This window comes from Nanorana parkeri, unplaced genomic scaffold (assembly GCF_000935625.1).
Source record: "Nanorana parkeri isolate BGI_ZX_2015 unplaced genomic scaffold, ASM93562v1 scaffold520, whole genome shotgun sequence".
NCBI classification, from domain to species: Eukaryota; Metazoa; Chordata; class Amphibia; order Anura; family Dicroglossidae; genus Nanorana; species Nanorana parkeri.
In genome coordinates, this window is record NW_017306788.1 from 87,491 (window position 1) to 110,349 (window position 22,859).

General features: G+C 38.8%; 1 protein-coding gene across 1 annotated transcript in view; it reads right to left on the reverse strand.

The window, feature by feature from the left end:
* Positions 1-22,859, reverse strand: part of DOCK4 (dedicator of cytokinesis 4) — a 263,370-nt gene that overhangs the window by 46,567 nt on the left and 193,944 nt on the right. Inside the window, exons 30-32 of the mRNA XM_018561382.1 lie at positions 20,591-20,649; positions 14,739-14,887; positions 10,076-10,161 (exon numbers count right to left, since the gene is read on the reverse strand). Of these exons, the coding sequence (XP_018416884.1) occupies positions 10,076-10,161; positions 14,739-14,887; positions 20,591-20,649 (294 nt within the window). The remainder of the gene's footprint in view (positions 1-10,075; positions 10,162-14,738; positions 14,888-20,590; positions 20,650-22,859) is intronic.

Genomic DNA, 22,859 nt, shown 5'->3' on the forward strand with positions numbered 1-22,859 from the left:
TGCGTGTTTACGCAACTTATGCTAATGTGTGTGTTCGCGGGGGCAGGGGACTTTAAAAATGTTTTCATATTTTTACATTTATTTCATTTATTTTTTTTTAACTTTTTGTTACTTCATTGCTATCACATAGGGGTCTCACAAGCCCCTGGTAACAGGTTCTCTTTAAAGTAACATTAGGGGTCTATTAGACCACTAGTGGGGGAATGACAGCTGAGGAACCGAAACTGATGCAATCAGCATCGCTTCCTGCTCCATTTAGCATCTACCTGCCGAAAGGGGCAGGCAGAGCCCAGGAAGCAAAGCAGGGGTGTCAGGCGAGGGGGGGGGGGGGGAGAATTGCTTGACCATCGGCTTTACACATCTAAACAGTATCCCGTAGCAGTCTGATTAAAGGGGCCCACTGCCAGCGATGTATGGCATATTTCATTGGCAGTAAAAGGGTTAAAGCCACACCCCACGACCTGCTGTTGACCTGGATATAGTGCCCCCCTTCTCCCCTCATCAGATTAGCTTGTCCCATCCTCCTTGTCCAGGTCTGCCATGTTAACAAATGGAGTCTCCCAGCTGGAGCCTCACTGTGAATACTATACTGCAGCTGGTGGTAGCTATGTGAATGCAGTGCCTGTCAGCCTAATTGACTGCCCTCTGCAGTAACACTTCCTGTGTTAGTGTACTAATGAACTATGGGCACTTCTAGGCCATACCTAAAGTGACACTAAACTCAGGAGTTAAATCTTAAAAATGCATTAAGGTACCTGAACTATTAACAGAAATGTAGCTTGTTGATCCTCGAGTCATCTCTTAATTGGTGCCGACGTTGTCCTTCTTTCTGGATGGTGGCTACTTTGCTCCCAATGTTCTCTGTGTGTGTTGTAGAGTAGCCACCACTCCAAAATCGCTCCTGTGATGGACTAAAGTCTTATGTTTAGTTTACTAATTTGTATTGAGATTGTAGTCCATCACAGGAGTGAGCTTGGAGTGGTGGATAGTTTACAACACACACAGGGACCATGTGGAACAAAAGAAGCCACCCTCCAGAAGGACAGTGTCAGCATGAATTCCGAGATGATTTGAGGATCTACAGCTGAGTGATACACAAATAAGAATCATTTTTGTTAAGGTACTTGAATGCATTTTTAAGGTTTAACTCATGAGTTTAGTGTCACTTTAAGAAAATAGGAAAACAGCAATGTCTAATTTTGTCTACAAATTAGACATGTGCGATTTGTTTCGTTCCGATGTATCCGAATTCCGAAATACAGCTAAAACGAATGCAAACGAATCCGAATTCCCGATTTCTGAAATTTCGTTAGCGGTGGTCCGGTCGAATTTTCGTTTTTTAGGGGGGACCGAATTTCGTCCGTATCCGAATTCCGTAACAAATTTAATTTCGGACCCGAATCCGAAAAACGAAATAATGCAAAATCCGAATCAAAACGAAACTAAACTAAACGATTTTTTGTTGGTGCACATGTCTACTAAAAAATTAAGAAATGTTTAACTATATAAGGGAACAATACTTTTTTAATCAGTGACATATAATTCACTCCTGGGGGCAGGTCACCATGCTAGTCTGGTTCACCGTACTCCGGGACAATGTGAAAGCCAGAGAGTGGAGGATAGAGAAGAGTTGGCTATTGAAATTTATCAAAAGCCAATACTTTTAAGTTTTGGATAGAGTAGGAAAAGTAAGTTTATTTTATGTGCTGCCTGTGTTCCATTGGGGAGATTTTCCTTCATTTCCAGAGATGCAAGAGGAAATGAATGGGCATTGGGTTGGCAAATGTAGTGCCTCTTAGACAGTTACTACTGAAACAGGTGTCCTTATTCGAAGACTTCCCCTAAACACCTGTTCCAATGATAGATATCATTTTTGGAATCTGGATCTCCCACCACTTTCTAACCAGTTAACAAATTGACCCCAACCTAAGTCATTAGCAATTCAAGAAAATGGCAACCTATTGCAGCCATTCACACCCATATAAGCCATTTAACAAAAATGCACTTCCAGGCTTATTCCGATGGTGGCACAGATACAGTAACAGTGTGTTGTACAGTGCTCTAGGAGGTCAGGGACAGACTTCTGGATTTTTTTAGGGAGAGTTAGATGTTGGTGCCGATTGCTAAAGCCATCTATTAATATGTACATGGAGTCACAGACACACTAACAGTGTATTGTACATTGATATAGAAGATACACTGTGACAGAATCTGGAGCAATTGCCCATGGCAACAAATCAGCTTTTATCTTTCGTTTTCAAAGTTTTCAAAGTTTAACTCAAGAAACTTGAGAGAAACTGCCTGGTTACAATGGGCAACTGGTCCAGATTCAGTCTGCTCCGGTTTCAATAAAATTCCCCTCACTGTGTTTTGCAGATGTGGAAAACATTACTTAGGGGAAAATGTATAAATCGTCTGCTCAGCCATATGCTGGCCACATGGCATTCGCACAGCAATCTTGCCACTACATGGAGCCGAAGAGCATAGGAATTTATAAATCATCACCATACACTGAGGCCTAATAGGCCCTTGGTGTCTTCATAAAGAGTACCTGTCACTATACTAGTCAAAGTATAGGGACATATGAAAAAAAATTATCAAAAGTTTTCAAAATCCTCCACCCCCACACACATACAAACAAAAACATGTGTCGGGCAATGACAATTGTGCCACACTTGCTACATACTGCTGCAAACATCGGAGTGAGAGCACAACTTTTTTTGCAAAATCACTCACTGTGAACTCTAAATTAATGAGCGGTAAAAGGCATTAAAATTTTGGGGTACTGTAGTTTATTGCCATTTCACGAGCGCATGCAATTTTAACACTTAACATGTTTAGTATCTATTTACCTGACACAACCCCATATTTTACCAACAAATTAGGTATTTTCTTTTTTTGTGCACCGAAATTAGTTTTATTGTATTTTTTCTTAAGAATATTGATTTGGTAAACATTTGCCCAGAAATATCATGTGATTTTTTTTTTAAATAGCAACTAGCATTTTTCTTTTTTTTACAGGGCCTCTGCTTTCAGAAAATATATAATTATTTGGGGGTTTAGGCAATTTTCTAGCCAACAATTCTGATTTTAATATGCGTGTGCAAAAATGAAAAAAAAAATTCTGGACACCAAGTGGTTAAATGCTGTGCAAATAGACACAACATCATTTTAGGTGCTTTTTTCTGCTATATAATTACACTCTAACATTGATTTCTAGATTAAAATCTGGCTTGCAGGTACTGTTTAAAATTGGGCCTGGTAGACGTAATTTACTACTGCTCACATAGGCACAATATTTTGGGGGCTTCTTTTCTGCAAAATAATTACACTATAATGATGATATTCAGATTTTAAAATGGTTGATGGGAGGCTTGTTCAAAATTAGACTTAGTACATAGTAAAATGATTTCATACTGCGTACACACTGTGCACAGTCAGTAGTAGGTTTTGAGTGGGTTCTGCAGCTGCAAACGAAAAAAAAAATGCCTAAACCATATGATTTAGTATTAAAAGAGGAGAAAACCCCATGGACTAGTGGGTACTCAGACTGGGCCACTGGCCATAGCACACTCTAAGTTTTAAAGTCTGATCTCTCCTTTTGAAAATCCAGCCTACAAAAGATCCTTACATCAAATCAGTACAATTTCTGGCTTGTTTCTGTACTTTTGCTGGTTCCTGTGAAATAATGCACTTTGATTTAGATTTCTTGATTAAAACCTGGCTAGACTGTCACTCACAAAATACAGCCTAGAAAAAGTGATTAAATACTATACAAGGACTTAATACAAAATTATACTTGCTTTTTTTCGGTGGAATAATACACTCTAATGTTGATTTTTTTTAATTAAAAGCTGAACACATTTTTTCATGGACTGAATAATTTTGCTGTTTTTTCATTGATAAGATTGCCTACTGTTGTCTACGTCCTAAACGGTGGCCTACTAAAGCTATTTACAGTAAGCATTAAGTCTGTCAAATATTTCTGGATATTTTCTGTGAAATCATGCACTATAATTTATATTTATTAATTATAAACCTGGCAGGTTTCACCGTATTACATTGCGGCCTTGTAAACATGCTTACATACTGTAGATCAAGCCTGCACAATATGTCTGGCTTCTGTCTACAAAATAATCAACTGTAATTTTTATTAATAATTTTATTTTATTACTTGAATTATAACTAACTATTACAGTTGTGTTAGTTTAGACCAAATCGGGCAGTTGTTGCCGACAGTCTGGCCAAAAGATGCCTTTATTGTCTTAGCACTTCACTTGCATCCTTTCTAACCCATCCTTCCAAAAAAAAAAAAATTAAAACACTGCACCCAAAAAAGGTGCACCCTCACCCCAGGTTATTATAATGAAGTCCTCCACACTACGTAGAAGGCCCTCTCTGACACATGCAGCATGGCAGGCTATAACATAAAGCATATGTAGGGCAACTTCAAACCACTGGCCCAGCATGAACACCCAGTAGTTAATAAATGTGATTGGTAAACCAGTGTACACTCAAAAAAAACGACACCCTCACACCAGCTTTTTGAAATGCAGCTTTTCAGACACAAATTAAACTGGCTGCATTGAAGGGCCTCTCTAACATAACACATGCAGCAGGGCAAGCTATTACCTCAATGCAAATGCAAGTAGCACCACCTCCAACCAGTAGTCCAGTCTGAAAACCCAAAAGTCAATGGGGGGAATTTATCAAAGCACTTGCGCCAGTTTTAGCCTCTTATATCATTTGTTTATGTGCAAATCTGTCTTTCAACATGTGCCCCTGTTTTCACCTCAGCTTACACTACTTTTCCAATTGCACCTGTTTTCTTCAGAGCTTGCACTATTTTTTCAATGGCATGTTTTTTGCACGTGTTTTGCACCCGTTTTCTTCAGAGCTTGCACTTTTTCAGTTGCATGTTTTTTGCACCTTTTTTTGCACGTGTTTTCATCTGCACTTGATCTGGGCTGTCTGAAACTGGAGCATCACCTAAGAAAATACTCACAACTTAAGAAGTCCCCATGACCACTTCTTCAAGATGCGACAGTTAAGCTTTTTGCCTGAAGTTAGAAGTCTTCTTTCCTGGAGTCTATTAAACCTCATTTATCAACATTACACTAGCAACATAAATCTGGTGCAAATATATTCTCTGCAAGTTCAAACACTCACAATTGATAAATTCCCCCCAATGAATGTGATTGCTTGTAAGCATCTTATTACAGCACGTTTCATAATAAGAATTTTAAATAGCAATATTTTCTTAGTAAAAAATAACAAAAAATTATTGTTGGCAGGAAGGAGAATAGGTGGGTCTGGACCAGTGCTTGGCTTCACTCATTCACTACTTGAATAAGAAGCCCTAATCTGGTTCTGTCCATGCTTCACAAACATTTATTTATTTTATTTTATTTTTTACCATTAGAGACATTCCTACTTCTTTACTCGCCTACAAGTTCTGTTTCCTTGAAACCATCACCTTTGTGAGGTAAGTGTCTGAGCAGGCAGCATTATCTTGTTAGGAACACCCTATTTCAAAACTGTGCATAGGGACAAGGTGGTGTTTAGGCCTAGGACTTTTTTTTAAAGATCGCTCCCAGGTTACATTGCCGGCTCTGCCCACGTTTCCATCAACTGGGGAGGGATGGCCTTACAATTAAAAACTAAACAAGTGGCACAACCAAAGCCATATTGTGTAAGGTTGGCCAGCCTATGCCCTTTGTTTCTACCCCCTGAAGCTATACCTCCGATGCAGTGGAGTCAAGCATGTAACATATGTAATGGCAGCTATGGCAAATACAGGGCATTAAAGAAGGTGTGCTTTGGAGCACACCTCTGTCGTGCAGAATGGGGTGGTGCCATGCTTCAAACAAAGGGTAGCCTGCTTCAGAACATTTATGTGAAACCATGGCAAACTAGTGGGAGAGCATACAGCCTTTTCCCAACAGATGTTCTACTTTCACCCAAGCCTTCAACAGTGGATCCAGCCACCATCAGGAGATGCGGCAAACAGTTCCTTTCCTATACTATCTTGGAGTTGGGCACTTTGTGTTTGCATGGTGGCATAGATCCCTGTAGGATTCCCCCCTTGGATAGAAGGCGTGGAATGTCTCACATGAAACTACCCCCCCAAAAAACAAATCCTCCTCCTCTTAACCACCTCAGTACTCTTCCTCTTAAGCACCAGCACAATTTCCTATTCAATTTTCTGCTGTGTTGTAGAAGGGCAGGCCGCCTTTGGCAGTAGAATTTCCCCCTGCAGCTATGCCTCCAGTGTGGGAGATCCAGCCACTTTGAGCAGATGTGGCCAAGAGTTTCTTTGCACTGTCTCCTCAGGGTGGAGCATTTTGGGCTTCCTCTTGCATGGTTGCAGTAGATCCCCCAAGACTTTAACCTTGTATCATGGAAGTTCACAGCTCATGGAGGTGTGCACACTCTGGCCTTTTTATCTTGGGTGCTCAAGAACCTTGTTCTCACACCGAGTGCTAGGCTTTTGCTGCCGACCAGTAACAGTGAGGTCTCACACAGCTCTTTCGTGCACAGTCATGTGTTTCCTCATGCATGTGGCCTTCATGCACAGGGGCACTTTCCCTGCAATTAAGATGAAGCTAAGGGGTAATAATGCAGAATTTTTTTTTCTATGTTATACTTTAAAACAAGGAATACTTACCATTTTGCCCCTTTTACTTTAGCTAACTGATCCCACCCTTCCCCTCCACTGATATATAATTACTGGGATCTGATTGTTGAGACCTCCATTGTTTATTTACATCCCACGCTCCAAATCCTCTCTCTTCTGGCCGTGCAGGCACATTACAGCCACATGGGCTTCTATGGGAACAGTCTACCTTTGTTTTCTTAATTCCTAATTATCATTAATCAAAAAAGTGATTTTCCCATCATTTCTAAATAAAATGCCTCAATCATTTGCTTGATTTTGACCCACACCCAATTTGTTAAATAAATACAATTACAACATTTTAATTTAATATAGTTGCGGGGTCTGGCCTGGGGTTGACCTGGAAGAAGACTAAGACAGCTTTATACATTTTCAAAATTTCTATTTTATTTTTAGCACTTAGTGAGTCTTAGGGGTTGATTTACTAACCTTATAAACACACCACGAACATGTATACACCTCTGTAGTGTGTTTCCTCCCAGCATGATCTATGGGTGTAATCTAAACACCTTTGTAGTGTGTACACACCCAGCAGGTGTGTTGTGCAAAGCCAAGCATGAATTGCAAGGTGATGTTGTGTAAATTAGCTCTATGTTGTGTTGCTTGCGCTGATGAATGCAGGAATGTAAATGCATGAGCTAACCATTTTTGTCTAAACTGTGAAGCAGCATTATATATGCATCATGTGCATGATTTTTCCATATATGGCATTAGTGGAAATATGCTTTTAGAGACTTTTTGGTTGATAAATACATTTTGCTGTGTAAAAATCATACGCACCAGGTGCGTGCGTGTGTTTAGGTTAGTAAATCACCCCCTTAATGTCTTGTCAGTTAAATGATAGGGGGGCTGGGGAGGGGAGTTGTGCTATTGTTGGGATGTGCACTTTTACTCCAGACTCAGAGAATTCCGTTCAAAATGATGGTTGGTCTCTGTAAATTCTCTCACAAGTTTGTAGTTGCAGATAGATTTATGAAGGACAACCTTTCCAAGCTTCTAGGTGGTTTGATATAGCTTTAATTTCCTCATAACTGTACTACAATAGCCCAAAGGGACATCGAAAAAAACTTAGGGGCATATTTATAAAGCATGAAAATGACTTTCACCATACATTTACTGTTGTTGAATCATTGTCATTCAAAACACATGCATCTGGAAAATGTACCTGCAGTGAATGTTTAGAATGTCAGATTCACTACTATAAATATACGACTAAGTGTTTGGATGTCTCTTTGTTTTGTACCATTTCCCTAGTTTAAGCAGTTGCATTTATTTATTTATTTTTATTTCTCTTTAGACTTTTTTTCACAGCTGATGTTGATATTCCCTCGTTACAGAAATTCCACGTAGGGTTTTTTTTTTACCACAAATTGTGGCAATTATTTTAATAATGTAATGGTGGTGGCCAACTGAAAGAGATCTATTTCTTAATCACAATGATATCTCACCCCCAGTTTAAAAGCCTTGCCCTGCTTTGGTATCCAATTCCTCTTATCAAAAGCCAGTTTTGAGCAGTCACATCTCCTGAGGAAAGTACTATTTATTCAACTACACAGCAGGAGGAACTGAGAGTTGCTACTGTTCTACAAAAATTACCTCAGCGGTGATAAACTTATCTAGATCTTTGATTGGGGACATAGCGTTAAGGCACGGCAGTACTACATCAGGGGAATGGTGGGGGCAACCTACCACATTACTCAAGTAATGGGAGAGCACCAGCCATTACACCTAAAGCTGCTATTGCTTCCTCCGTTTTTTTTTCCCCTGGGGTAAACAAAGAACTTCCATAACACAACTATTAACGTCTTGTAAAAACGGCACATTGTATTTGTTACATTTTTTTCAGACTTGTTCTAATACAGGATACCATGCAAATTACCAGCGTCAGATTCAGGAATTAAATAAAATTAGTGAATCGGGCCTGGTTAATTTTGCAAGGTATGTTATGTGCAGGCATTGGAACTTTGACATAGATCATTGTTGCTGTTAACAGCACTATTATTATTTTATAAAGGTTAGCATATATTTTAAGTTCATGACCTGTTTAATGGAAAATTAAATGTGAATATAGACTCCGTAAGTAATAGATGCTATTTTACAGGCTGCAGCACGCATCTGGATTAACCAAACAATTACAGAAGCCATCACTCCTTTCCTTCTTTACAAGATTTTACCACAGGTGGCAGCTGCACTAAATTTACTACTGCCAACTGCTGCCCACATAACCACATTAAGAGCTGGTTTCGTGAACAGGCCTCAAAGAGCTGCCCATCATTAGATCAGCGTTGGACTTACCCCTAAATAGTCATTAACGTAAATACTGTGGCTGTGCCTATTATTACTTGTACACACGCTAGCAGTAAATAAATACATGGTGGCTATAAATGAATATAACTTACTTGAACAAAAAGTAGTATATAATACTGCTGCATATAATTAATTTAAAGCTTACTTCCTCCTTCCCAAACTTAAAGACATTATAAGACACAAAATTTCCATGCCTCTGAGTTCATCACTGAAAACCTCTGATATTTTTGATGTTCTAATCCTCAGTTCATCAGCAAGATGCAGGGCAATGCAAGCAACAAGGCTGATAAATTAGAATTAAAAAACAGCAGATTTTGAATTCAGGTTAAATTTCCTATGTAGGTTAAAAAATAAAAGCACATTTCATTTAATAAACATAATCCACTTTCACTTAATCTAAATTTAGAATAAATTTGCACTGAAGAGTGCTGGCAGGTCTGCAATCACCTAGAAGGTTGTAGCACTTTAAAAGCAATAATCAAGTATTTTATTGAAGATTAACATCAGCTTTATATGGTGTTAATTAGAGGATGCCAGAAGCATCATGCATAGAGAGTACAGGGATACAGCATCCCTCACAGGCATTCTCCTATCTGAAGCCTGAACTAGAACAGCAGTAAGAAATACCATACGCATACAAGAAATTCTGGTTTGTACAAAAAAGCACAACTGGGTTATGATTAAAATGCACGTAGTAAATACTACACACAGGCACACTCACACAGTTCATACAGCTAAAAACAACAAATTAATTGGTAACACACAGAAGTGATGACAAACAGCATATTTCTTGGCAATTTAAACCAACACAGAAAAAAGCATTTAATGAAGCATCTGTCTGGTACCTTTTATACCTTCTCCAGTAAACACAACACGCCAACTCACCACCCACACACAACCTTCTAATTCTCTTTCATCAATCAACTACAACCTAACAGATCCTGCATTAGCAGCCCCTCTAGATACTGTAGTTACATTTAGAAATATGAGCCATACAATAATCAGACTGAGCAGTAATATAACATTGGCATGTTTAGTTCACCAGCTCCAAGTATAAAAATTCCAGTGAATAAAATGTTCAAGATTACTTACATACTGTTGAAGAGCTCCCGGTAGGTTTCATCACCTCTTCCTTCAGACATTAGGCTGTCCAATTTGTCAATTAGCTTTGCTTCAACCTCAAAGAGATACATAAAAGGTGCTTTGTTTTATTGTACAGGAATTCCTCCCAGGCTTAGCTCCCTCTGTGTGCTTAGCTAATCAGAATTCATCACTGGGTTGTCATAGGTCACACTGTCACCCGTGTTAAGCTGCCACAGATCCACAAGACCGTTCTCAGGGATCACTGTCATAGAACAGTGTGGCTTTAAACTACAGGCTGAGTAGCAGGAGCTGATACTGCTGCTAACGCAGCCTGCTATATATGGATTCACACACAAAAAAAGTGCAGCCCAGCTAAATTGCCTTAATTTTTTCTGCAGGGTTTCATTTCATGCAAGACATATTCTGACACACTCCTTCATTACTGGAGTTTGGAAACCTTTACCCAGTTTCTGTAGCATTATACATACCTACATCAATAAAAAACAAAGCATGTTATAAGAACATAGGACAGATCAATGTTTTTAGGTTCAGCGTGTCTTCGTGTCAGAGATACAATTACAGGCTTTTTTGTTCAAGCAAAGAAACCAGATCAGTGAAAGGTGATTTTATATGCAATTAAACAACTGAAAGCACTGATATATTTACTTGTTCAAAACTGCATACAATGAGATATAAGATAAGGGCAGACATTAAGGCTCTCATCAGTAACAACATTCCGGGGTAGTTACAATGTTTTCTGATAATATAAAAAAATCTATATATCTATTTTTTAGCTATATCTTTCTTTGTATTGTTCATAACTCTTTTTTTTTTCTTTAACTAAATTTAAAAAAAAGTTACAGCGTTCCACACTTTGGATGTGCCAATAAAGCTACTTTTAACATAAGCAAGTTCAAATAGTGCAATACAGAGCATTTATAAATACAGTAAATAAATGAAATAACTTTTTTTTGCAACCTGGATCTATATTGCATTCAATGCTACACTTGCTACTCGCTTGTTAAAAAATAACTGTTCTAAGTTCAGGATCACTGTTATACAACTATAGGCTGAGTAGCTATATTGGGAATAGAGTGTTATATATTATGTAATACCCATTAGGAATATTTAACCCATATTAGAGGCAAGCAGTGTTAATACCATAATTCAGTATTACCTGATGAAAATGTTATATAAAAATGTTAAATGGTATTAATGGAAGAACATAAGTATTAATATTCTACTAATAATCTAAGCTCAGAGTCTACACTCAAATGCCAACATAAATTATGTTATCAGCCTTTTTGGGTAGGGAAAAAAAGTAAAACAATTCCTGCAGAAAATACTGCTCCAGTTTCTCTGCTACGCTCTTTAAGTGAATGAAAGCCTAGGCATTTGGTTGTGTGATCTGTTCACATCAATTATTATCTAATCAGAATTATGATTCTAGCCTTCAGTAGAGGCAATATGATGAAAGGCTTAAAGTCTATCTATTGGGAGACAAAAATCCCCTTGCAGTGGGGCTACTCCAACACTGCAAAGATTAACTGCTCATTAATGTCTAGGGAACCAGTGTAAAGGACTTTTATGTATATGTTGCTCCCCTGGCAGTTGGCGCTCACTTTATCCCTTGTAAGCTCTGGCTTGTGGACTGTGCCTTGCCGTCTACACAAATAATGCAGGGCTATGGTCGTGGGACCTCTAACCTCCAGAGCAAAGGGAGGAGAGGCTGCGGGCACTGGTCAAGGAGCCGGTGCGAGCAAGGATCAGGTAGGTAAAAGTTGTTTACCCAGCTCCCATAAACATTATCTAACAGTTACCCCTTGCAGAGTGAGGGTTTTTTTTTTTTCTGGAAAAAGGCTTTAAGCTTCTGCTCACAGCAAAGAAAATAGACTGTTTGTATTCTCATTAAATAGTATTGCATTCTCATTAAGAATAGCAAGTATTCTGACCATCTGTTATTCTTGATATATCCACATGAACAAGACTGTAAATACAGCTCTACTAAAGTTAAAGTACAGCTCCGCTTTAATGCTGTTCCAGAATTATGGAAAGTACAGCACAGATTCATTTCTAGACACACCTTTGTCAGTAATCTAATTTACCTGACCCATACAGCCATAACTTTAGACATTTAATTTAGAAAATGGGCTGGACATGAATAGGGATTTTATTGAATTAGAAAATATAAATGTTGATGAGGAAGATTTTGAATAATCTATCAGTTGGTTAGTTCGTAGTTGCAGTCTATGCTTAAAAATTGCTCTGAAGGAGCAAACAACAACATATTGTATTCTGGAAGTATAAAAACACATTGATTTACAGAAACTATGCATTTATACTTCCAATTCATTGCAATATAGCAAACCAAGCAACAAAGAAATCACTCCTTTACTGCATGCAGAAAATGGTGAAATAAACATGGGGTCCATTAAAATGGTAGTGTTCCATCAATCACAGAATTAGTGAATGAATACAAGTTATTCTGAGCATCCAAAAATTACATCCTTTGCATAGTATAGTGCAATTGTTCCAATATCAAGTAGACTAAAGAACATCAGCCTAAGGGTTAATGACATTGCTCCTGCACAGAAATCAAAGTCATTTATTCTGTGTGCGTTAAACAATGTTTCAAATTGATGTTCCTATGGAGCAGCATGATGGTGGGTGTACAGAAATGGTCTGAGACAGCAGGAGAAAAATCGAGTGGGAGCTGCAAAAGTACTTGGAACACTTAGCAATTCTCTGAGCTGGAAAATAGGAAATGTACTGGTGTGTCAAGAACATTTGGCCTAAATAAATTCATTAAAACTTTTATCAGACATGATATCTCTGACCACAGTCTAAAAAACTGATTATACACAATACATGCATGTTCACCCTGTTTGCAAACTGGTCAAATACATATACATAAACAACAAAAGTTGTGGTGGGGTTTTCTTAAGAGAGGACTCAGAAGGTTAGAAAATCGTATAAATGTATTCAATTCATAATTTTTTTTTTCCATGATGAAAATTAAAATCAAAGTTAATATATATATACATGATTATCCAATCCCTACATTTCTTGCATATAGATCATATATAATTGTCCATTTCCTAATATCAATCATTTATCCATCATTATATTACATATACATAGTTGTGCCGCTCCATTGATCCCCTACGCGTTTCACATATGAGCTTCTTCAGGGGGTTCTATTCTCGGCAATCAGGGATCAGAGGTCATGTAGGGATCCAATTCCAGGAGGACAGGACCAGTTCCAGTCACCCCCAGAAAGTCAGAGTAGCGGAGCCACAGATGCAAAAACGGGTCCAGCAGGAATTTTTTATCTTCAAAATCTATACAAAAGATTCTCCTCCTCGAAATTCACCTGTTTATTCTTATTGTCTCCTCTCTGTGTCCTCCTCTCCTGTATGTGTCTCTCGCTTACACGTGTGCCTCTCACTCAGTCTCTGGCACACTTATAAGCGAGAGTCACATACAGGAGGGGAGGACACAGAGAGGAGACAATAAGAATAAACGGATGAATTTCGAGGAGAATCTTTTGTAAAGATTTTGAAGATAAACAATTCCTGCTGGACCCGTTTTTGCATCTGTGGCTCCGCTACTCGGACTTGCTGGGGGTGACTGGAACTGGTCCTGTCCTCCTGGAATTGGATCCCTACATGACCTTTAATCCCCGGATTTTTTGCCGAGAATAGAACCCCCTGAAGAAGCTCATATGTGAAACGCGTAGGGGATCAATGGAGCGGCACAACTATGTATATGTAATATAATGATGGATAAATGATTGACATTAGGAAATGGACAATGTATTAGGTATGATCTATATGCAAGAAATGTAGGGATTCGATAATCATGTATATATATTAACTTCGATTTTAATTTTCATCATGGAAAAATAATTTTTATGAATTGAATAAATTTATATGATTTTCTAACCTTCTGAGTCCTCTCTTAAGAAAACCCCACCACAACTTTTGTTGTTTATGTATATGTACTTGACTACATTGGGGGTGAGGTCTCAGATCACCTGGGTGTAGATCTTGGAAAGTACTTTTTTGAACTGTTTGCAAACTGATACATTTTAGTAGAGTGTAACTGGTGAATTGACTGGCCACACAAACACTTCATAATGAGCATCTGCCAAATCCTCTGCTGTGGAACCTGCAGCAATCAAAGCAAATCTAAAACAAAGGACTACTGACCCTATGATGGATGTAATTAGTGATCATTACTGGCAGTACAACATTTAAAAAACATTTTTTTTTACATTTGTACTATATTTTGCATCAATCCTGAATCCATCTGTTATGCTGCATTGACTCAGACAGCCTTGTGAATAGCACAAGGCTTCATGATGGATGGAGGTCAGTAACCCCATGTGCTTCAGGCTCTCTTGAATTGCCAAGAATAACCAAAAGTTTAGAATAGTCACAAGTTTGATAAAAGTTTTATTTAAAAAAACTACAGTGAATGTAAGTTCTCACATGGTCAATACCAGCCATATAACACAAATCAAGCCTTAGAATCAGCTAATGCAGGTTATTTTTCCTATATCTCTTTATAGTCACCTAGTAGATTCCAGTTTCAGAAGATCAAGCTTTCAACATTATAAAATAAAAATTAGTTTTAAAACAAAATGCTATATACTTCTAATTGTAAGTACCTGTTTAAAGTTGCCGCTTCTTCTCTGCTCCCAGTCCATCATGTCATGAAAAATGGGGATCATAACATTTCGCAAGTCTGGCTGAGGTATTAGAGTTACCTCTAAAAACGGACCGATTAAGGCTGGGATAAAGTGCAACTTGTGTTCCCCTGTGAAAGAACATAAGAGGTCACAGAAAACAGGATAACAGTGCCACCTTCAATAATCTGCGGCTTGTATAGCATGTAAACATGGAGTATCTTTCAAATCCAAGCTCCCTTGTGTTTAATGGGAATTTGTTATACGCTGTGTAATAATAAAGATGGCTTTAAGATATTATGTACACGTGTAATTTATCACTGTACCACCTGAAACTTTTGCTTTAATGGTGTCCTAACTCAAGTATTAGAGCTGGTGTTGCAATAAACCAAATCTATATTAAGGCATACCAACAAAAAAAATCATCATTATTGTCATACTAACAACATTAAAGTGACACTAAACTCAGGAGTTAAATCTTAAAAATGCATTAAATTACCTTAACTATTAACAAAAAATGTATCTTATTTATGCATCACTCGCTGTAGATCCTTGAATCTCCTCTGAATTGGTGCAGACTGTCCTTCCTTCTGGAGGGTGGCTACTTTTGTTCCCCATGGTCCCTGTGTGTGTTGTAAAGTAGCCACCGCAACCAAACACTCTCCCGGTAGTCCAGCATAGCAGCGAGCTTGGATCGCTGGCTACTTTACGATTGTGGCAAAGTTTTGTCAACACTACGGCCTAACAGTGGAACTGGATCCTTTAGGATAAAGTCATGAATGTATACATTGAACTTTATTATGGAATAATAAATTGACTTCCCTGGACTTAGAAAAGAAGAGAAATCCAAATCAAATCAATATTTGGTGTGGCCACCCATTGCTTCAAAACAGCATAAATTCTTCTAGGTACACTTGCACACAGTTTTTGACGGAACTCGGCAGGAAGGTTTTTCCAAACATCTTGGAGAACTAACCACAGATCTTCTGTGGAAGTAGGCTGCCTAAAATCCTTCTGTCTCTTTATGTACTCCCAGACAGGACTCAATGATGCTGAGATTAGGGCTCTCTGAAGGCCAAACCATCACTTCCAGGGCTTCTTGTTCTTCTTAACGCTAAAGATAGTTCTTAATGACACTGGCTGTATGTTTGGGGTCGTTATCCTGCTGCAGAATAAAATTGAGGCCAATCACACACCTCCCTGATGGTATGGCATTATGGATAAGTATCTGCTTGTATTTCTCAGCATTGAGGACACCATTGATGCTCACCAAATCTCCAACTCCATTGGTAGAAATGCAGCCTCAGACTTCCAAGGAACCTCCACTATCCCTCACTGTCGCTGCAGACACTCGTTGTACTGCTCTCCAGCCCTTTGGCAAACAAACTGCATCCTGCTACAGCCAAATGGTTAAAATGTTGACTCATCAGACCAGGGTGCACCTGCTGCCATTTTTCTGCACCGCAGTTGCTATGTTTTCATGCATACACTTACTCTTGTTTCCACGTCGGAGGTATGGCTTTTTGGCCGCAAGAAAATGGCAGCAGGTGCTCTGGACTGATGTCAAAATCAGAAATATCTTGGTAGCAAGAAAGGACCAAACAACCTTAAAGTGACATTAAACCCTCAGATTTTTTAACATAAAACAATACTGTAATGTGCGCCTTACTGTAATCCATGGTTGTTTCCCTTCTCTTTGCTGCTCTTCCTTTTAAATCTGTATCTGTTCTCATGCTCTGCAGAACTTCTGTTTTGCAGCAGACTGCCTTGTCTCAGGAATGGATACACGGTGTCTGTGTATAGGCTTGTAACCTGAGCCAGCACTACAGGAAGAGGCCCTGAGCTGAAAAGGGAAGTTCTCCCCAGCATGAGAAGACATGAGGATTTAAAAGGAAGAGCAGCAAAGAGAAGGGAAACTACCATGGATTACAGTAAGGCACACATTACAGTATTGGTTTATGTTAAAAAATCTGAGGGTTTAATGTCACTTTAAGGATTACCAGTGATGAGCCGGTGCCGTTTGCGACTGGTCTCTGCCAGAGTTGCTGTCTGTCCAGAGGTATCCATGAGGATGCAGTATGCCCCAATCCAGCAATGGCACCTTTAGCTGAAAGGTCAGCCGAAGGCAACTAACAAAGCCCTATCCTTTTCCCCTGTTTCAAATCGGCTTTCGAACTCAAGGCGCCAAAACTGATGGCATCCTGACCCAGAAGTGCCGACCAGTATAATCTGGTCAACTGTTCGCAGCTCCAGAGGGAGAAAAAAGCATTCTCCCCACCACCACAATGTTGCACACTCTTCTTCCAGTATACCTGGTGGAGGACAGGAAACCAAATCATGGCCACTGCTTACAACCGACAGGAGGTACCTGCAAGAGAGGTAAGTCCATCTAGGGAAGAGCCTGCCCCTGGAACATGCAGCAGAGGAAAACAAGACCCCCCCCCCCACCTGTACAATTAGAGGGTTTGGAGGGTGGAAGTAGACAATAATAAAGAAACCCCAAAACCTAGAAATGAAGGGCTGAAAGGGGAGTAAGAAATAAAATGAGGGCAACTATTGGCCAAGAGAACACAGTCTTGCTTCACAAGTTTCACAATCAAACTGAAAGGGATGTCAGAAGAAACGCCTTTATGACATGTTTCCTGTCCTGGTTGGAGAAGCCTCTATCTTTTATATGCTCTTCTTGGAAAAATGTTTCTATGCTACTAACCAATGTCAATTTTTTCATCCAGCTTCCCCGATCCCAGAAGACAGAATGCAGGACAAAGATATTAATGTTTTTGTGAATGATTTACACAAGCTTATAAATAGTTAGGGGCAATGTTGGGCCATTCATTGGATGTCTTCTCTCATATACTTTTACAGCCACATTTGAGAAACCCCCCACTGTGTGCTTTTTGTGTTCCCATTCACACAGCATACCTAAAATATTAAAAAATATGTCTTACCTTTCTAGCTGTCTGTTTGTAGCAGGGAAATACATAGGACACTACAGACAGAATCTAGTGGTTAGACTAGGGGTCAGTGAGCAGATAAGGACTAAGGGAAGGTTTTTAAAAAGTGCATTATACAATGGCTTGGGATCTTTAGCCCTTCTGCTCATCTAGTTTACAATTGATAATAAAATCTGCCAGTACAGACAGGGTCAATTTTGTAAGTCCTGGAGTTTGCATAAAAAAGCATCTAAAAAAAATGTAAGCTGAGAGTTTTAAATATTTTCTTAAAGTTATGTGAATGGGGACATGCAACAAATATAAAATAGATGTTATACCAATTCGGCTGCAAAATTGTTAATACAATTTAAAGCAGACCCTGGACTATTTTATGTGCCCCAAATGGTACAACAATGGTACACTGCATGGGAAAGAGCACAACATTGAGAGTTTTACTGACACATGTTTTGCAATGGTGGCTTTAAAGTCTAACTAAAGCCAAAACCTTTTTTTTTTTTTTACTATAACAAATTGTGAAACAAAACACAACTCCCCTCCTCCACATGTCCCTCTGCACTTTTTTCTGGTCTGATTTGGTATTTTCTCCTACTGTATATTAATCCTTCTGGCATTGAAAAGGTGCATAGATAAGTGGTCAGGGCCAGATTTATATTCCTGAGCAAAGTGTTTTGTGCCACTAGGGCTGCAACTAACGATTATTTTCATAATTGATTAGTTGGGCGATGATTTTTTCGATTAATCGGTTACATTTATTTTTAACATTTTTTTAATTTTTTAATTAATAATAGCATATTATAAATAACTAAATTATTAATATTATTGATTTAATTATTAACTATTAGTTATTTAATTAATTAAATTTTGATTAATTATTTAATAGACATATCATATTCATTATTTCTGCATAGCTCAGATCCTTGACATGTCACAGAAAGAACTTGTGCAGGAAAGAAAACATTGCCAAGTGGACTTCTCTCCTGGACTCCTCTCACCAGATGCTTTTGTCTGGGGGAATGTTATTGGCTGCATGCTTGAATCCGCGTCCCGTGGCTCGAATTCATACATGTGAGCCAATTGGGTAGAAATTTAATTTTCTTCCTCTCGCCACGCTCAGCTCTCGCCCAGCTGAGTGCAGGAGAGGATTTTGCTGGACACACTGCACGCGAAGCTCCGTGTACCGCCATTTGTCTCTGCTGCACACAGCAACGCATGCAGGGTGTTAACTGCCTGGCTATCGTCCCCATCTTTGTGCCCGGGCAAGCACCACTGTCTTCCTCCTCCTCCACACTGGTTGTTACACCACTGACTCCACTCACTGCATGTACACTCAGCACACATACAACACATAACACACAGTACACACACAGTGCACAAAACACACACTCAGCACATAACACACACACACAAATACAACACACACACTACACACAGCACACATACAACACATACCAAAGTACACATAACACACACAGTACACATACAACACATAACACACACACACACAACACAAAGTACACATAACACACATAGTACACATAGTACACATAACACACACAGTACACCCCATGGTGCACAATACCGCTCCCCCCCCCCCAATTATTATGCCACTGCCGTGCCTCCTTGCTCATACAGGCTCCCCACATTAGTGCTCAACACAGTTCCTGGGCCGCAGTCACTGTGCCCCCAGTTCCCCTCCATCTCACCTGAATGCTCGGACTCTTCAAATCTTTTCCCTGGGATGACCCGATCTGTAGAGAAAGCGAATGTGTGCTTGGTGCGAGTCCAGGAGGGGTGTGGGCATGTCTGCCGGCAGCCCTGCCACCTGGATGTCAGACTATCAGTGTGAGTACACAGTTGGGTGAGGCGGGGAGGGTGAGAGGAGCTGCAAGTAGCCCAACTAATGGACTGTCCAACTAATCGATAATGAAAATCATTGACAACAATTTTCATTACTGATTATTATCGACTTAGTTGATTAGTTGTTACAGCCCTATACGCTACTCTTTCAGAATTTTGTCAGGGCTGGAGGTGAAGATGCTGAAGGAGGTAGTGTGCTAGTGCTTCGGTGCACTGAAAATCCAACACTAGAGAAGTCAGGGAAGTTCTGCCTTATCTTGATGGCAGTACTGTTCTAATTATAATGACCCATGGTGAGCAAACTGAGTGCAGAGCAAACTCTTCCACTAAAGAAAAAACACAGGGTAAGATGGGACAGCAGCAATCAGACCCACCTAGATGTCATGTCAATGTAAGAGGACGGCAGTCTTGAACCTTTTATCATACATGAGAATGTGTAACTGACTGTAAGCAGTAAAATATGTGCGTGTCTGGGTCCTGCCTTTAGAGGCCCGGAACTATAAAAAAAAGTGTCATTTATTTTTGCAATGTAATTTTACTTAAAGTCACTCTGTTGTTTTTTCCATTGCCTGCAGCTACAATAATAGAGCGGTAAAGGACAAGAGTTAGATATATGACAGGCACCCGTTTACACAATGTCTGTCCTCCAAAGCCCACTTTTCTTGTGTGCATGTATCTCTAGAAAAATCATATAAATACCATTTGAACTGTTTGATTCATTTCATTCTCTATGCACCGAATAATGCCCCCAGACCATTTTTTTCAGTTACAAGAATTTGGAGAATTATGTAGTTTTTAACATTTGTGACTCCTGAAACAGCAATAATGAGTCAGGCACAGATGCAGGTGGGAGGTAATCCTCTGGCCAAAGCATGTAATAGTCATTTACAACTGTCAGAGAGTTCTAATAAATCAGGACAGAATGAGTATAATTTTATTATACAGGACATTTAAGTGCACGAAAGCTATGATTATGATTAGATTGCAGCTCAACCATATGTTGAAAATTATAAATTATCCTACCTAAATTCTGCCACATGCTGAAGATTTCACAGCCCATTGTCACACGCATGTCACCATACCTAGAAAAGACAATGCTGATGCACAAATGATAGCATATGGGAAGGTCAGAAATAAATGTTTAAGATATCATGCACACAGGTGTTTCAAAGCTGCATTTAATAAAGTTTTTTTAAACCTATTAGAGTTTCAAAAACGATGGTGATACCTGTTCTATTGCCTGTTTAACCTGCTTTGCTTTGTTTTTATATCTGGTTTTTAATTTTGAGACATTTTCTGCTGTTGAAAGACAATTTAATGTTCAAATCGGATTACACAATACATGCATTTACAGATTTCTAGATGAAAACTAAAAACTGTATATAAACCCATATGGATATACTGTAGTGTATATACAAATATATAAAATATGATCACTATCATTAATACATATAGATGCTTTCACAGTTGTTGAAAGATAATAAAGGCAAGAATATTAAGGTCAATAACACTACAAATAGCTGTTCTCGTCTCTTCTGAGTACACGTTTCATTGAAGAGAATAGACAAACATTGCAAAAATGGAATATATGTTATTCATAAATATTCTGTAGGGTCTAGTCACACTTGTGCATACTTCTGTATTCCTATGCGGTAACGTCATGTCAATGTCTGCAGGTTAGCACACTTGGAATATATTTTTGTTCATGTAAGCGTATTAAGCAGACCTATTGAAATGAAAGTAAGAACACAAAAATGCATGTATCATGCAGTTTTCTAAATATTATCTCATCTACACTATGGAAAATACCTATTCTGGATGCTTCTTGCTCACTTTGCATATTAATGCAATTAAAAGTGCTTACATAATAATCCATAAACACATTTAGTAATGCACTTCAAAGACATTTCTGACTGTAAATGCAAAAGTAAAAGTTGAGCTCTTACAACACTTACATTATAGTATAATTAAAGCCAATCAAGCCATGGCTTTTTTTTGTGTCGTAAAGGAAGAAAAAAGCCGAACATATGTTTAATTGCACATAGCAGCAAGTGATATAGTTCAAACTCAAAGTCCCTTTAATGTCTTAAAATATCAGTGTCCTGTATAGCTAAGTACTAAACTAAAGAACATTATATTAGGCTTAAATAGAAAGCAGAATCTATATTAAAGCATTATAAGTGATAAACACCAACACGTTTCAAACCTCGCAGGTTAATCTTCAATTGGAAAACTCTTTAAGAAGAATTTGAGAGTTTTCAAACTTGCCGCTGCAGTCTGAGAGGGCTATGGTTAATATTGCACTCTAATATTGCAGATAAGCCAGCTGCCCAGACAAACCAGCCACCTATATAAATAGGACCGTAATTGTCTGTCCTTTGTGAGCGCATTTGTAGTTCAATAATGTCGTTTATAAAAAATAAAACTCTATTGCGCAATATCGGCAGGTGGTATTTTATTATCGAGAACCCAAATAGGTGACAACCCATGGAGCAAAGAAACATGGGGGAAAAAATCTGTTGACACAAATCAGCAATAAAGTTTATCTGCAACTCTGTCTAGTTTTAGCTATGTAATATCTTACCATGTTTCTACAGCCTGCTTTGACTCGGCAATAGGAGGTAAAGGTGTGCCAGGATTTTACCTGCTAATTGATAAAGTAGCTACACAGCCAGTCCCCGTCCAGCCAGCCAATCAACCTAACTATAACAGGTCAGCTGCCATAGGCACAGGTGTGCCCAAGAGTTTTAGAAGCGCACACCCTCTCCAATGTGCATATAGAGGGTCCACTATCCATTATAGTCTGTGACATCTGTGAGGGAATAAGTAATTATTTTACTTCTATGATGGTTTAGGTATTTGTGTTATACCCCTTTCATTACATAGAAAATTACCTGTTTACTTAGCACTAGGATATTTTATGGTAAGCATTTACTGCTGTGGTGGTGACAGCAAAATCTTTTAGAGCATCCACATCACAAGTACTAAAACGGAAGAATACTAAGTACACCGCTCGCATTTTTTGTTGAATGCACATTGAATTATGTTATTGGACAATAACAAATTAGAAAATTAGACTGCTTGCCTGGATGTGCAGAATACAAGAATTTTTTTGAATTGACATTCTGAGTTTTTGTCAGGGACTATGCCACAGCTTGCTCATCCGGACAGCAAGGGACTAACACGTGGAATCTGTGGAAGTATGTTTTTACTTGGCTCTGTATAGTGATCTTGTTGCCAGCGAGTTTTCTACAGTGACAAGATCGCTAGATTAACCAGCAACTATATAGCA